The sequence below is a fragment of the Teleopsis dalmanni genome, chromosome 2 (assembly GCF_002237135.1).
Source record: "Teleopsis dalmanni isolate 2A chromosome 2, ASM223713v2, whole genome shotgun sequence".
NCBI lineage: Eukaryota > Metazoa > Arthropoda > Insecta > Diptera > Diopsidae > Teleopsis > Teleopsis dalmanni.
Genome location: NC_051847.1, coordinates 113,849,624 through 113,867,814, shown reverse-complemented (window position 1 = coordinate 113,867,814; position 18,191 = coordinate 113,849,624). Strand labels below are relative to the sequence as shown.

At 30.6% G+C, this 18,191-nt stretch overlaps 1 protein-coding gene across 3 annotated transcripts; it reads right to left on the bottom strand.

Annotated features, from left to right (window-relative positions):
• Positions 1-3,234: 3,234 nt before the first annotated feature.
• LOC119678576 (TATA-binding protein-associated factor 172) lies at positions 3,235-18,161 on the bottom strand. Of its 3 annotated transcripts, none has more exons than XM_038090482.1 (15): positions 17,859-18,161; positions 10,234-10,458; positions 9,486-10,098; positions 9,085-9,361; positions 8,805-8,998; positions 8,189-8,733; positions 7,327-8,126; positions 7,108-7,237; positions 6,557-7,046; positions 6,253-6,483; positions 5,859-6,179; positions 5,575-5,788; positions 4,258-5,506; positions 3,884-4,124; positions 3,235-3,805 (listed from the first exon to the last, which is right to left on the bottom strand). In XM_038090482.1, exons 2-15 carry the CDS (start codon positions 10,242-10,244, stop codon positions 3,347-3,349), a joined length of 5,775 nt encoding a protein of 1,924 aa, XP_037946410.1. In that variant the 5' UTR covers positions 10,245-10,458; positions 17,859-18,161; the 3' UTR covers positions 3,235-3,346. The 3 variants fall into 3 exon arrangements, with proteins under 3 accessions (XP_037946410.1, XP_037946411.1, XP_037946412.1); XM_038090483.1 differs by having other exon boundaries at positions 10,234-10,453; XM_038090484.1 differs by having other exon boundaries at positions 17,927-18,161.
• Positions 18,162-18,191: the final 30 nt, after the last annotated feature.

Below are 18,191 nucleotides of genomic sequence, written 5' to 3'. Positions count from 1 at the left end.
AATCATCGGCTTAACACAGCTGTTTAATGGGGGTTGAAAAAAATTTTACACAAGTACGAATGCCCTTTTTCAGCATTAATTCCCTGCAAGTGTTCCGTGCCGTTTACATCTTCTAACAACATGTGTTTTTGACTGGTGCTGCCACAGTATATTTAGATTTATATCTTGTTTCTGTGCAAGAAAACTGTTTTCGGGCTGTTTAATTGTCGATCAATATACATATTTCACCATATAATCGTTTCTATAAATATGTGTATCATAATAATTATACACATCTTTCTTAATGTAATTTATTTTCCTATAAAAATATCTACATAACTATGTTCATAATAAGTCTGTTATGAGCCACGAACTACTTGTTGTAAGTTTGAGTAACACTGTGTATACACAAGTGCGTGCCACCAGCAAATTTTCGTGTAAATTTTACTTGTGGTTTACTTGAGTTTTACTACAAGTAGCTTGTGGAACAGACCTAATATAAATATTTATTATGTATATATAATTTTTATTAGGAATTTTATACACCATTCACATCTTATTAACATATTTTTTTAACAACAAAAACTCTAGATGACTCTGAATAGTATAACCTTTCATTCAAAGATTTCGACGCTATTCATTTATTTATTACTAATTTATATATATAGTAACCCAGTTATAGGCAAACATCCCATTGCAATCCCATTTAATCTAATAAACAAATGCTACAGACTGCAACGAACTTAGAAATCTTATATCGACGTGGTTGAAATTACGGTAATCAATTGTAATGACGCGTCAAAATTTTGATAATGTCTGTGAGAACGACTCCGAACGAGAGCCCTTTACTTTAGCGCTCCTTATCCAGAAGATAAATAGTCGTATAGATTGTTTATTATGTTCTTCCTCAGGTTTCTAATGCTTCTTTGCATATGGGTGACCCTTGAGTTACAATTATGGTGTATATCACAAATGGGACAATTCACAAAAATTGTTGCGAATCATATCTGTCATAGAAATGAGAGATGGAGACCATAATATTTCAATTCATTGCCCTGGGCGAGATTAATACACATCCTATCTACTATCGAAACTAATACAAAAAAAATTTAAAAAAAATCATGGTTGAGAATGAAAAGAGGAGTGAAATTATAAAATAATATCTAATCATAAGAATTACTTTACATACTAAGCAGGAATATACATTTGACAACAACAAACTATAAGGAACAAGATATTGTGTATTTTTATATAAAATAAAAATAATAAATATTCATATATTGATATACTCTTTTGATAATTGCGGCCGACCATTTATTCATAATAATACTAATAAAATTTTACTTATCTGCAATTTAACTTTATATCGGCAAACTTTCTAATTAATGCATTAAAGTCCATATTTTCTGCAATTTTTTTCTCGATTGACAAAGGTGAAGGTGCTAAATTTGTTGATCTGGGTTGAGACATTGTCGACCGCCGATAGGTAGGTTTGTAATAGCATATGTTTTATAAATGTTTTTATGTTTTGTCGGTTTCAGGGACTAAATCAATTAAAGCATCATGAGTGGTATTAATTTGATACCTGACTGCTTTAATTTTTTTAACTAACCAATGTGTGTCTGGTCTTGACGAAAAACACTCAGGCACCAGCTTAGCTGATTATACGGTAAAATATGTTAACACTGTATAATATATATACAGTGTCATAATATAATCTAATGTATCTCGCAACATATTACCTTACTGTTTACGTACATTATAAAAAGAATTAAATAAGCTTTATATTTTTAACGCAATTAAAAGAAAAAACATTTAATGGAAAACTATTTCTGTCACCACGAACTCGATTTAGGTCAATGTTGTTAGATATCATAAATGTAATATGAACATATTTCAAACTGTGCACACAAAAGGATATCCACTACAATCCGTTTTTAGAACAAAAAAAAAACAAAGAAATATACCCCATGAATATTTCTTATTTTTGGAACACCCATCTATTTTTTTATAATTTCTCAATTCTTATATATGTAGGCCTTACTAATCTTTATTGCTTCCTCAATTGCCTGATAATTAACATTATAATTTTATAACCATCAATTTTAAATCTAATGCATGGAATTATATTTAATTAGTTTTTTATCGCTATTTATTAAAAAAAAAATTTTGACTCAGCTAGATTATTTAATTTGGGTCGCAATTTTTAAAATTGTTATTGTTTTGATTTTTTAAGTATAATAAAATATTTTACGATTTCTTTAGAAATATGATTTATTATTTTCGCAGTAGTTGTGGTTATTAAATTTTTGAAAAAACCTTAATACAATAGTTATAAAGTAGATGAGTAAATCATTACGCTGTCTGAAGTTAATGGTTCCATATTTGTAAATTTTAACAGTTGTACGTCTATGCATATCAAAAGTTTATTTTACAATTATTAGTATTCAGTAAGAAACTGTTTGCAAAGCTAGAAGTGATTTCAACAACTATAAGTTTACATACAGTTTACATACAATATAATCTAAGTAATAAACTCCAGAACATATAATAATAAAACGTAAAAATATATTTTCTTTTATTTTTTATTATAAAAAAGGGGCAAATATGAAATATACTTAAATATGCCGAAATGTATCAACTTTTTTGGTGTTGATTACTGCTAAAACTCACTCTGATATTTTAAGACGATTATCCATATCAAGACTCATTATGTATAAACTCATAAATTTACTTGATAATATTCTTCTTCATTCTTAATACAATCATAATTGATGTGCAAAGCCTTGACAACATTAATTGCTCTTTCATAGTGTGAAATATAACTTTCTATTAGTAAACATTTTTTAAAATAGTTTTTAGAAATTTTTGTTTTATATATATCTTTTTCGTACTATGTGAGTAATGCAGAAACGTTTTTCTTTGTGATGTATTAACAACAAGAATAATTATAAAAATAAAAACGTACAATCATTTTTATATCTTTCTTAATATTAAGCTTAACTGTTTTTTAACACGTTTTTTAATGTCATTAAGCTCATTCCTAAATAAAAGTATATTTAAAACTTATATCAATGTTTAAAAAAATTTAATAGAATTCAAATATTTTTTTAATTTCTTAAATTGTATTTAGAATAACATATATTATACGAATCCTCGCAGTGAGTAGAATATAAAACAATTATTATATTAATTAATTTTTAAACATATAATAAATTTATATATATATATAGATATAGATATCAATTACATATAAAAGATTAAAATTAAAAGTCTTTAATAACATCACTGTAAGAAAAGCATAGTTGATACTTTTTTCTTGCATTATAGTCGCAATGATTTAATTCACTTATACTAAACTTTTAAACTACATATCTTTTACTTTTTTTAAACCTTGAACAAAGTTGCTTAAATCATATTCTTCGTCATACTGATGTTCTGACCATAATTCTGGCAGGTTTTGAATTATTGTATTCATTGACATTTGAGTTTTGGTTTTTGGTGCAGTAGAAGATACTGGTTTTTCATTACCATTTTCACGTTCATTTAAATTAAATAAATCAAATAATTGTTCGGTGGCCATAGTATCCATGGAAGCGTTGTCCGCACTGACTACTGTGTTTGCTGTGAGTAATTTGAATTTTTGCAAACCCATTATTTTTTCCTCCAATGATTTACGTGTAATTAAACGATATACATTAACAACTTTTTTTTGGCCAATACGATGCGCTCGATCCATTGCCTGCAAATCTTTCATTGGATTCCAATCATGTTCAACAAAAATAACTGTGTCAGCACCAGTTAAATTAAGACCAAGTCCACCAACCTAAAAAAACACATCACAAATACAAATTTTGTATTATTTTTTTTTTTTAATTCTATAAGCAACATCTATTTTACGTACTTGTGTCGTTAATAAAAGCACATCTATACTAGGATCACTATTAAAATTGTTTACTATATCCTGACGCATAGAAGCTGGCACACTACCATCCAACCGCAAATATGTTACTGTTGGCAGATGTTTACAGAGGAGATCGTTCTCAACAATATCCAGCATAGCTTTTAATTGACAAAAAATCAATGCACGATGTTGACTAACAGATTCCGTTTGTACACCAATACCACAATCCAGTAATAGTTGTCTATAAATTTAAAAAAAAATTTATTCAATTTATTTAACTTTAACTATAAATTTAATTAATAAATTTTTAAATACTATACTCCAATTTTATAATTTATTAAATATTTTAATTAACACTGTACTATTGTACTCACTTAAGAGCAGGTAATTTAGCTGAATGCTCAATATCATTTAACGATGTTTGCTGTTTCATCAACTCTTGCGATATCTTTATGAATTCAGGATGATTTGGTGTTAATACAAGTTTGGGATGGTTACAAACATTTTGCAAGTAACGTAAGGCATGAAAGATATGTGTTTTTGAATTTAAATTATCACTTTCAGTTAAATTCTCCAAGCAATCTTTTATTTCAGAATTAAGGTGCATTCTACTAAAATCTTCATAAAGTCTTTCCTGCAATGGACTTAGTTCACAAAGTAGATCTTGTGTTATTTTTGGTGGTAAATCTGTAAGGACATCTTCTTTTACACGCCTAAGCAAAAATGGCAAAACTTGACGATGTAATGCTTCCATAGCCAAAACACCAGCTTCTTGTTCCTTTGTCGAACTCTTTGAATCTCGTGATGCCAATATCGGACGGCTGTAGCGAGAAATAAATTGTTTTTCTGTACCAAGAAAACCAGGCATCAAAAAATCAAAAAGTGACCACAACTCAAGTACATTGTTTTGTATTGGTGTACCAGATAATATGAGTCGATGATTGGCTTTTAAAGTTTTGATTGCTTTAGAACTCTTCGTTTTCCCATTCTTAATAATATGACCTTCATCCAGTACACAATAGTTCCAATGTATATTGCTAAAAAAAGATATGTCTTTACGTATGGTATCATATGATGTTACAACTAAGTTGTATCTTTTAATTTGCGTTCGTAGTTTTTCTCTGATAAGTGGTAAGCCAACATAATGTAGTGGAACCAAAATGTTTTGTTTTTTTAAAAATTTATCTACTTCATAAACCCAATGGCCTGTAAGTGTAGGTGGGCAGACTACTAAACTTGGTAATTGGGTTTTTTTATCTAACGCACGTTGAAAATGATCTCCAGCCAAAATACAAATTGTTTGTAATGTTTTACCCAAACCCATATCGTCACAGAGTATGCCATGCAAATTGTATTTATTTAAAAACCATAACCAGTTAACACCAGCTTGTTGATAGGTGCGTAGTTCGACCGATAATTCGACTGGTACTTTATAATCAGGTATAGTTTTAGGCGCGAAAAGATAATCCAAAAACTCACGATCTTTAGTTTTTCGTTCTTGTAAAGATTTTGACTTTATTTCATTTTTTCCTGCTTTCGAATCCAAAGGCATGAGTTGTACTAAAGTAGCAAAGCAATGTGTTGATAATAAACGTACAGACTCATCTGGGTCGCTCATACATCCTACAAAAAATTCAAATTTCAATACATATTATGCATTTTTTTCCCTATAACAGATAGCGAACATATACCTAAAAGTGGCACTACAAGTAATACAATATATGGTACAATCTTAATCTGCAGTTTATCCACTACACGTTCTATAGCTTCGATTGCACCTTGACGGTAAATAACACATTCTATTGTGTTTAATAGGCTCACAAGTTGATTGACTACAAAATCCATAACTAAACACGCATCTATGCTGGCCAAAGTTGCTATACAACGAGCTACCATATGACGTATCTATAATTTATATATTTAATATTTTTTATAATATATATGATATATTATATAAGTATTTTATTATACGTACTGCTTTAAACGGATGAGTTATTAGCACGCGAAATTGTGAAAGTAATTCAAACACTTTACCGTGTAATGACTGGTGCAAATATGGTGCGGAAACTTCAATTAATTGCAGAGACGTCACTAAATCGTTAGCTTCCATTACATTTATTTGCATATCATATAACTTATCCATTACTGCATGCGTACCAATAAATTCTTTGATTTTCCCAAACATAATATCGTCGAATACTGGTATTTTATCAAAAATATTTTCACCAAATACTATACAAAGCTTTATAATTGTGCATGTAGCACCTAAACGTTGGGTGCGTGACTTTTTGAGATCCTTATAAATTTTATAAAGTTAATAATAATAATAATAATTTTTTATTCATTTTAAGTTCAATTTTAAAACTTACCAAACTGTTTGCACAACTAGAATTATTTTCATTAACTACTGCTGCAGTAACAACTAAAGTTTCATGTAAAGGTGGTCTACCAGGACCACGGGGAGTACTAGATACACCACTTCGTAATCCAAAATTTGTTGTATTTTGTTGAAGATTTAATGTTAATATACCGTAGTAAGCACAGTTATCATTAACTGAGTTAGTTATAGGAGTCTGCTTTAAAGTGCTTTCAGAACTAGTCTAAAATGTATATATAAAATACAAACGATTTATTATATATATGACATGTGTATAATGTAAGATATTTACTTACAATTTTTGGTGTAAATTCCCAATCACTTTTAAGAAGCATACATAAATTAGTTAAAATCTTACTATTGGGACTAGGGTTTCTATCACACGCTTGATCCATTAAAATCACAAGAAATTCGCCGGACAATTCCTGCAGCAATTCACAGTCTTCTCGTTTTATTGACTCCATTAGTGGTTTAACGACAGGATTTAATTTCTCGGGCAAACAATGCAAGCAGACTATAGCTCCAGCTAGCGCAGCTTGAGCACTTATATTGTAATTACATTGCTCAATTGCAGTTTGCTGAAAATTTGTTTGTAAAGCTTTGCGACGTTGTTCAAGAGTATCTAATATTTTTTGTTTGAGTCCATGTTTATCTAAACCCTCCGTTAAAGTGGTTGCTACCGCTTCAATTTGATCCAAAGTTAAAACCTTCGCATTATTGAAATCATTAATGGGCACTTTGTATTGTTTCAACGTTGCAATAAAATCATGTGTGTCCTGTAGCAAACTGTAAAGTTTTTTTTTATTGATTTCCATTTTATACTTAGATAACAAATGTATGTATTTACCGAGTAAATGATCCAGCAACTTCATCATAGTAAACATATTCTGAAACACATATACGAAGTTTCTCTTGTAACTTTACAGCATTATCTCTGGCTGTAGTATCAATTTGAGCCCAAAACGCAATGATTAAACCTTAAAAAAAAAAATTGAAAAAAAAACAAAAAAAAATAAAATAAATAACATTAAATATTACTACTAGCAATGCAACACTGTCTACATACCACAAACCAAACGTTGCACAGCAGAACGTGAATTTAAATAGCCAAGTAAAACCTTAGTATAAATATCCATAGGGCTCTCCATATTTGCAGTGTATTCTACTCCAGGTGCTGGTTGCACCAGATAAAAAGAAAGTGCGCCTAATACACGTGAAGCCAAAACGCGAGCTCGCATATAGTTGCGTTCCCGTACCTCAATCGGAGTCGCTTCGCTACCACCCAAAAATAACTTTTGAGAAGTGATTGAAGTTAAAATATTACACCCTAAATCATCACCACTTCTTTGTATACGACGACGATTTAGTGATGCATCACTAGTTGGGGTGGCTTGTATTAAAGCTGCTGGATCAAATGCAAGTCTTTGAGGTTGCATAGCTAAACAAATCCATGATGAAACATAGGGGCATGCTGCATGCAACAGTGCGCCTATATTAGCATTTGTAATAAGATTCATCCAAACAAGTTGAGTAAGTTGATGAATGTCAGTCTGTGATTCGACTAGAATTCGTTGATAAATATGACGTAAAGCTTCTTGAAGTAATTTTGGCTGCCAGTCTATGACACCAAAGTTTAGCGTTAAATTTTTTGAATCAAAATTAAGCTTCATTGTGGATAAACCGATACTAGAAGCATTTTCAGGAACTAATTCAGTTTTCGTTTTTACATTTTTTGGCGAATATTCAGTTTTTGCATTATTTGTGGAAAGCGTTTTTAAAGTCATTAAAGTTGATTTGCGTACCGAACTAGAATTGTGTGAAAGGAAAGGCCATAAGCGCGGTACAACTGTTGACATGGGCTCCATTCTAAGTACATGGACACAAAATAAGCCATTTTTTTTAACATAACAATTTCTTTTTATACTTACTGCAACCATGAAGATGCATTAGGAAGACATAATAAAGCTGCGAGCAGCCCCATAAAACTATTACAAGCAGATGTGAGTTCATCTTGATCTAATAACAAATCCCACAACATTTTAACAATTTTTGACACCTGCTCAGCAGTCAATAATTTTGGCAACCATAAAGCAACTGGTGTAAGCGTAGATGCAGCTACAGCACCAACATCATCTACTGTATCAAACAGACCAATTAGCACATCATTTATAGTACGTGGTAAACATTTCTCCAATAAATCCTGACGCACGACAAATACATATTTTAAACCTAACAATCCACCATGACGTACTTCCCACTCATTTTCTTTTAATAATTTTAGTAAAATATCCACAATGTTATACACTTGTTCTGCTTCCATTTCTTTAACAATTAAACCCAACACTTGCGAGCATGTTTCACGGACTGGCGCAACTACTTGATCTGAAACAAAGTCACCAAAACGATCTAAACATAGCACACAAAGCAAACGCAAAGCAGCATCTTCCAACCACAAGCTGTGATTATTTTCCATCTAAATCATAATTAAACAGTCGTGGTGATTATCAAGTAATTACCTTCATTCATTTGTATTCATATACTAACTTCTTCTTTTGTCATGTTTATACTCTTTCCTGCTCCTTTCGAATGAATAAGAATCAGTTCTCGTAAAGCAGTAGCAGCTCCATGACGTATTTCCCATTTGGGATTGAATAAATCCAGATACAAGCGTGCGCAAAAATTTTCTAATGGCCAATTTGTCGCATCTATCCAAGTTCCTGTAGCATCTGGTACAGGATCTGAAAAAAAATATATAAAATAAATATTATTTTATTAATTATTTCAAGAGACAATAAGATAACAAAAACAAAAATTAAGCACACACCGTTTAGGCTATAAAATATTTCCTGCCTTTGAGGATCAGATTTAAATTTTTTCTTTTCGGGTTCATCACTCTTTATACCATTATTGCCCAATAAAGAAGTGCTGCGATTTATTGTGTTGGTGGTTGACGTTGCTACAGTCGTGGTGACACTGGCCGAGGACATGTTTTGACGTGCTTTACGTTTGGCACGGTTCATTTCACGGCAGCTTAATTGCTGCCCATTTGAGGGTATTAAATTATGATTAGGTTTAATATTAAGAATGCTTTCAACAGGAACCTTAAAATTAACAAACAAATTAATTCATAATAACATACAATAAATACACATATATTATACTATATATTTATTTACTATTAAATGTATCAACATCTTTTAATTATTTTCAAAATTAGTGCTATACCTTTTCATCATTAATATTGTATGTAGCGGTGTTGCTACACATGTCTTCATCCGTAATCATCTCACTAATATTTAATATTTGAGCTAAGTCTAATTTTTCTTTCAGCATAGCACGCTGTTGGCTTAAGTGTTCTGCTTTAGTGGCTATCGAAGTTCCATCTTCATTCATATCGAATTCAGCCCCTTCGGAACCAATTAAACGTGCCCCCTTATTCAATATTTGTTCTAAATTAAATTCATTAAATAATAAAAAGCGATTTTTAGCTTCGGTAACACTATTTGCAACAGTTGCAATGGATGATGAAGCTGAACTAGTAGATTGACAACTGTCCTCCTCTAAATCATCTTTCTTTATTTCACGCTTTATGGCACTATTACTTGCAGCAAAAACTTCAGGTTTCCATACTGGAACATTAAGTAATATGGCTTCAACTGTTTGTGCAGCAGCAATGCGAGTATCCCATGATGAACTGTGCAAGTAACCAATAAGACGATTAAGTAACGCGTGTAACTCATGAGGATACAATTTCTGTACTTCCCCAATTTGCTTAGCAGCTGCACGTCGTGTTACAGCGGAAGAACCGGATTCCAATAATATGAATAAACGATCCAATCTATATTTAATGGATTATAAGTATTCGTAAAAAATTATAATTTATCATTCATATATATAGATATATATACATATTTATACAGCTGTTTTCTATTCATATACATATATATCAGAACTTTATTTATATTTTACTTACCGTGAAGTCATTGTTTATCTTTAATGGAATATGGAAGTTGTTGTGAATTTTATTGGATTACCCTCTAAGTTTTTGTATATTTCTTAAATCAAATAAGCCAGCAAAGTTCTCTGGTATACATAGAAACGAAATTTCAACTTGTCAATATTCTCCAAATGAATTTGTTATTGCTTTCGCTGATGTTATTGTATGTAATGATGTTGCTGTTTTAGTTGCTTATCTGTTCTGAAAATGTTTTAATAATTAGTGTCATTAAAAATGGAAAAACCAAAAACTAAAATTTTCGTGCTTATAAATAATTCAACGCAATATTACTACATTTAGGCAAAATTTTAAATTCTCATTTCAAAAGAGATTTTCAAATATTGATATAATAATTAAAATTATTTTGGACTTTTAGACGTATCTGTATCTAGGCGTTGGTTGTTCTCAGGTGTGCATTTAGTGCATGCGTTGATTGATGCAATCACAAGTTGCATATAGGAAACTCAACTCTATTAGGATAAAAATTGATACAAATAATTTATTTTATCTAGATACATACATAAAATAAAATAAATAGTTTCTGTATGCATTTTCTCATTGAGTATAGTTACAGATATATGTATTTGTAAGCAGAAAATCTTTACAATGTACCCGCATAAAAAATGCAAAACAAATCCGCATTTTATGGTCAACAAACTGCTTGCATCCATTCCAATTGATATTATTTCATTTAAAAATATACAACATATATATACTCGTATGTAATACGCCGAAAAACAGTCTGCTTTTTAATTCTAAATAAATATATTTTATGAAACGTTTATTGTAAGATTATGTATCTGCGAATGTAACGAATGTATCTGCTAAGAATAAAATAAATACATTTATATTATGGATAAAAAAAATTAATTTGATATATTAATTTATGCATTTTATAAGAAATATTAGAACAATAGGTCTAATATAGAAAATACCAAATATAGAACAGGCTACTAATAATTGTCTATTCTAATAAATTGTTCAATAGTAACAAAATAGTAAAATCGTTCCTTAATGCTCATAATTTGAACTTGAAAAATTCCTTTTTGGCTATATTGCCCAGTTCCCTTCACTGTGTTTTCATCTGGAGTTGGTTAGGGCATAAAAACCTTTACACCCTTATGTGGGCGAGATTATGGTGATTTCGCTATCTATGGAGTTCGTTAGTCCATGATGGATCTGCTTGCTGGGTTATTGTTGTTGATTAATTGTAGGCCCGACAATGCGGGATTTGTCGATAGGCAGACTTTTTGGAATAGGTTTATTGATTTGTCTCTAATATGAGTTATAATGGGTTTGATATTGATTTCTTTCTCAATTCTCCTGCCTCTAATTGTTCAGTTTATTGCAGTGAAGAACTTAAACAATTACAATGTTAATGTATTTCCAACAATGAAACAATAGTTGTAACAAATTAAGGAAAGTTATGACAGAAAAACATGCAGTTAGTCGTTTATACTTCATTCATTTTACTCTTAAAAACTCAAATTCTTTTACAGAATCGAATTTGTATTTTTATTTATTATTTACCATTTATTTATTAAATTTTGGTATTTATGAAAGAAGATATAACAGCATCAGTATTAACTTAACTCTGACTGAGTTAAGTGCCTAAGTCAAGTGACTTATAGAAACTCCCCCATATCAACGACTTCCACGCTCAAAAAAAATTTTGCTTCCACACAGAAGTCTTTCACAGAAGAACACTTTTACAGAATAAAAGAAAAGAAATATTAGAAGTGTCAAACGGTGAAAACTGAGCCGCAGTCTCTGGCAAATAGATTGACCACTAAATTGGTTGTTTTATAAATTCGAATTATAAAACTTTAAATTTGGTGATTTTAAGTACATATCTGCAAAGCAAGGAGTGCTTTACTAAAATAATATGTCAATTTAGCTATGCACTTTGTTCTAACTTTATTCAAATAAGTGAACCACCTATTTAGGACTATCATTTATGCTTTTAGTTTTGAAATAGAAGCAGTTTTATAATGAAATCAAAATAGTTTCTCTAATTTGCGTTATAATATTGTTCTGATTTCAGTCGATATAAGTTTAAATTTTTGGTACTACTTTGACTGATGACCAAAATTTGGTTAATCAACACCAACAGTTTAAGGCGACATAAATAGTAATATCTGTTTCTAAAAAAAATCAAGATAATACAATATATTTCTTTTATTAGTTTGCATAATTAATTTGTAAGTGTTAGAAATAAGTAGTAATACTTAATAATTTCATACAGAAGAAAATCCGAGACTGATTGACCTGATTAAATGTTTTAGGATAACATTGGAAAGTCCATTTTATGTTTTTTATATAATCAATTATATCATGATTGCACATCATAAAAAAACTTTTTGAATTTGTGCGTGGAATTACAATTCAATTTTTGGGTATCAGTGATGTATGACTTAACGGATAAGTCGTATATGTGTCTAAAACAATTTTATAAGAACAAAGCCAAAATATAATTTCTTATATGAATGTATACAAAAACAATTATATGAAATAAATAAGCACATTATATATATAATGTGATAAATAAATAGAGGCAATATAAACAAACACCATCTGGTACACTGGTTCGTATTCGTGAAAGATATTGCGACCTATAAATTCACGAAAAAAAAACAAAATAAACGATATTAAAATTAAATGTAAATATAACTATTTTCAATCTCCAATCTTTAAAAGAAGATAAGTTCAATAAAAAATTCGGACAGACAGTTTGGTTAATAATATAAATAATCTTAAATCAAAAAATTAAAAAATGTTCCGAGGTGTGAACGTAGTTCAAATACCCTTCTAACATTTCTTCCAAGTCTGATTTGTAACAATATTTCTCATATTATTCCTTTAATCACGGACAATATATGTTACACAAAACCACAATACAAATTGACACCGAAAATAATTTTGGGTTCATAATAAAACATTTCGGTGACAGCAACAAAATTACTACACATACCAACTGAAGAGAAGCAAGAGTACCCGAAAGCTTCTTCGAAAATTTTTTTTCTATTCCTAGTTATTTATTCAATAAAACCAATCACCCTGATGGTGGTAAAGGTATTTTAGTACAAAGGGGGCTATAGCAGAATTTTCTAGATCTATATTCCCATAATTATATGCAAACCACATCAATATGCCTTAAGCAAAAAGCAAAAGAATTAACTTTGTCGGCAGTTTACTGCCCTCCTCGTTTCAACATTACTGAAACGCAATTTACGGTTTACTTCGTAACTCTAAGTGACCAATTTCTTACAGCAAAAAACTACAACGCCAAACACACGTATTGTAGTTTACGTCTTTGTAATCCAAAAGGTAAACAGCTTTTCTAAATAAATTCCATTCTAAATAAAAAAAATGCACTAGACGTAATCTCTCCTACGCAGTCAACATATTGGCCTGCAGATAACAACAACATACTAGACCTAATACACTTCGCCGTGTCCAAAGGCATAACCCGAAATTCTATCTCAACTTACAAAAGCTGCGATATGTCTTCTGACCTTTCTCCAATTACACTTTGTTTACTTGATGGTCCTCAGTTACATGACTGTTTCTATAGCCTTACAAGTCCTAGAACAAACTGTCTAAAAAAATAAAATGTTCATTAGTTTACACATACACACAAATTACAAGGCAAAGTGGAAATCTGATATTGAGGACGCAACTCGTTTTTTAACTCAATTCTGATTTCAGCAGTTGGAAACTCCACCCCTAAACACAAAAAAATTTACACATCCAAAAGTACATGCAAATAGTGACATATAACAAATAGTAAGAATTTAGTTTTACATGTAGGTCCCCTTCAGCGAAAACCTTTTTCAAGGATGCCTAAAGAAGATTTACAATTGCATTAAGCAGGGAGACCAAACCAATATAATTATATTCAAAATCTGTGTCCAAATGACAAAAAACATTAATTCTCCTTATTTCCCCATAGAATTCGATTCTCTAATAAGAAACATATTATGACAAGACTTTTTAATGCCATTATTAAATTTAGTTTTTACCCAACAGAGTAGAAAACATCCATGATTATGATTCAAAAATCAGGCAAAGATCCCACGATTGCCTCTTCATACAGCCCAATAAGCTTACTGCCATGCCTTTCTAAACTCTGGCCTTCCACAAGAAGTGTTCTTCCTTCACACATCTGATATTCCATAAGTGGTTCAGTTGTCGCTTTTTTTGAAACAAAAACGTTGTGTTAGCTTCAAACCAACTTCAATCTCACTTGTTCTGGACGGAGATATGGTTGTCAAAATGACGAATTAAAATGTAGACACGTCATTTTTACCTCAAATCAGAGTAAATCTTCAACAATTTTACTAAATAACGTTCCCATATCATAGGCAGATAATGTAACATACTTAGGTATTTACTTAGACAGGTGACTAACTTCGCACAAGCATATTGAAGTCAAAAAAAAAAATCAGATGAAGCTCCAAGCCTCTAAGTCGCTCTGGCTCATTAATAACAAATCCTCCCTGTGCCTAGAGTATAAAGTACTCTTGTATGACAGCATCATAAGACCAATATAGACTTATGCTACCCAGCTATTTGGTAATTCTAGTGCTTCAAATATTGAAATTATCCAAAGAGCTCAGTCAATTGGGAATGAAAACATCTACCGAGATCTATATTCGGAATGAAAACATCCACCGAGATCTACAATTTCCCTTGGTTAAAGCTGAATTTGACAATATGAGAAAAAAATGCAATAAATGACTGACAGAATATGTTAAACCCTTAGCTAGGAATCTCGAACTTCTATCTACTACTTCCCTTATAAAAGGAGCTGACCGTTCAGCCATTTATTAAAACTCAATAGCTTCAAGTAAAACTAAACTCTTCTTTTTAGTGATCTGATAACGCTCAATTATTTTCTTTATGAACCACCTAACATTATTTGAATGAAATGAAACCCATTCGTTTAAGTGAGCTCCGTAATATAAGGTCTACTTACATTATTTTATATTATATAATGTATAGTTAAAGTAAAAATTTTAATATTATGTATTTAGTAATAAGATTTTATAACTTATTCTTAATCTCATTGTAAAAGAAGATATAATAAATAAATAAGTATTAAAAATAAAATTGACAAGAAGATCATATACTACCAATACTAAACTTAATATAAATATTCTTCGCCCATCATTAACTAAAATCTAATAATAAAGTGTGTTAGAAGAAGCTTAAGGTGATAAGTTTCAACTAAAATAAAATCAAACTACAAAACTTTTGACAGATAGAAAACATTGTTAAATACAAAACTTTCATATACAAAAACGAATTATGTAAATGCTGTTTTCTTTCTTTGAAGGAAGATTAATCATTTCTGCAACGTAGGTTTAAAATATGTTAGAAATTTATTTTCTAGTTGATTTTTAGTCACAAACGCTACGAAATTTTTACAGCCACTCAACAGGCCAACATGATCCAATATAACCTATGATGACAATAAGAACCCATTCTAAATATAGCCCATGGCTTGTGTAATCTGTTTTAGGTGTAGTGAACGGCACTTAGTAGTCGGACTTAACGATTAGCTTCAGAAAAAATACCCAACCGTTATTAGAGCCTTCCCTCCAAAAAGGATTACTCGGTCCCTCTCTTCATATCATGGATATATCGACACCTATTGCAATGGAGGTCGATATTGCAATCAATATAAACGTGCATATCTACACAAATGCAGAATCTTCTTCGAGTGTGAAGTTACAATGCAACAAAGTTCTCAATAGGACATCTGTCAGGAAAAACGACACCTTCCCCGTGCAGCAATAACTGTCTTTTCTCAAGAACTGTCTTTTCTCAATTGAGCGATGTGCTAAACACCATTGTTATAATTGTCCACACGGAAGTGGCTAGGATTTACCGTCTTGATCCTGGTTCAAGAATCAATTAAATCCCACTCATTCTCCAATCTATTCCCACTTTCAAATAATCTCCTCTCCTCTACCCATCCACATAATAACCCATCTGTTATTATATCTATTTTGTAATTCCTTTTATGTTAACTGCTTGACAGATCCTTGTGAGTTACAACAACAACTTAACCGATGGCTACGTTAAGTACTCTTCGACAATCCAATTTGTCTGAATCTCAAAAAAAATTTTGAAAATTATAGTTGCCTTATTAACATAATGATATACATATGTATATTGTAGTTTTAAGACAGCGAGATACGTTTTTTTTTCTAATTAGGCCTAGTACTAACATCAATTCCACACAAAAAAACACATAAAAACCATATAAAAAATTGTTCCACAAAATTCTAACGTTCTACAAAATCTGTAGAGATGGAGATTTATGTCAATTTTCTGTCATGCGAAATAAATGCAAATACTAAACTTTAGCTATAAAAAAAAAGTACGGAAAAGAATATCACTGTGGTGAAAATGTAATATAATAACTTCGTTTGCTTTTTGCACATCTATAAGAAAATTTATATACGCATGAAAAAATACAAATACAAAATGCAACAAAGTAGGTACAAGAACAAAGGCTTGAAAATGTTACAAATTGGATATCCCTGCATTATGGGTACTTCGATGATTAAAATACTGCGTTACAAACGCATATAAACGCATTATGCACATATACTCGGAATGCCTACACATTAGCAATTGAGCACAAAAATCTACTTACTGAGTATTTAATTGAGTATTTACCGACCAACCCCCTTTTCTGTTAGCCCTATAACACACCAATTATGTATTAACACACACATATAAATTCATTAAACTATAATCCATAAAAACAGTAATACGTGGACAATGTGAATGGACTAATTTATTTAATTTTTTTTTTTTTTTTTTTGTTGGTTATTATAATTACTTTCGTCTTTTTGCTATTATACCCATTGCTGTAATTATGCTTAGCGACTTCAAATATACAACTGAGGTTCTTAACTTTTTAAAATTTTAAGTTACTTAATTAAAACTCCAATATCAAATAAATAATTTCTTTGCAAGTCTAAAAATAATGTCATTTCCCTTTTAATTATATTTTTTTATTCTATCGTTCTGCAGTTGATTGTGGAATAAGTCACTTATGTGTGTGAATAAAATTAATTCATGGCGTTATCAGTATTTTAAGGGGCAGAGGCTAGCTTTATATTTTGAGTGATTAAAGGCAGGGCGAGACGAGACGAGGCTAGGCGAGGCGAGATAGTATTGTATACGAAGAATAGAATAAAAATACACAAAGCAACAATAGCTGGTAAGCGAAATTGAATTTTAGTAAAACAGCACAACAATGTTAACTGGTGTGGAACACAGTATTCACATAGTTGCAGTGGTCAACACGAATAGGCAAAAAAAAAAACGTCTACGTAATAGAGCTTTAAAGCAAATTTTTTTTGTAGTCGCGAGACAACGTCGACGCAGCAATGCGACTCACATTTAATTTGCATATGTATATGTGTACATGTAATTAAATTTGGGTGGTCAAAATGAAGGATTCTAATTCTTTTCACTTTTTATTTGCTATACGTATATATTGTTTTGATATTTGAACACTTCTCACTACTTTTATTTAATATTATTTAAATCTTTTATAACTAAGTATATTTTATTCGCACTTTTTAACCGCAGCACTGCTTTATATTACTTGCAAAAATATTTGCATTTGTGTATCATCTTATCTTACTGGTACATAATAACGATTGATTTTCTCAAACCACTATTGTAGGCCTCTCTTTATTTAAAATTTTAGTTTAATATTTGGCTTTCCACTTAAGATTGTACACCGCCACTTAATTTTTTCCGATTCTTCACTTTTTCCAGGGAAAGCACTCATCTTGCAACCAAATTTATACTGACAACGTACGGACAGTTGTATGGCGATTTAAGGCCGCTCGCTTGACATTTTCGTGGTGTATTTTGTATATTTTGTAAGTAATGCATTTCGAGTG

What these genes read in the sequence shown, in the direction of transcription:
- LOC119678576 (XM_038090482.1), bottom strand. An exon ending in TAAACATGACAAAAGAAGAA is followed by an intron (nt 8,734 to 8,804) that starts GTTAGTATATGA and finishes ATTATGATTTAG; the next exon opens with ATGGAAAATAATCACAGCTT. An exon ending in AATGCATCTTCATGGTTGCA is followed by an intron (nt 8,127 to 8,188) that starts GTAAGTATAAAA and finishes CCATGTACTTAG; the next exon opens with AATGGAGCCCATGTCAACAG.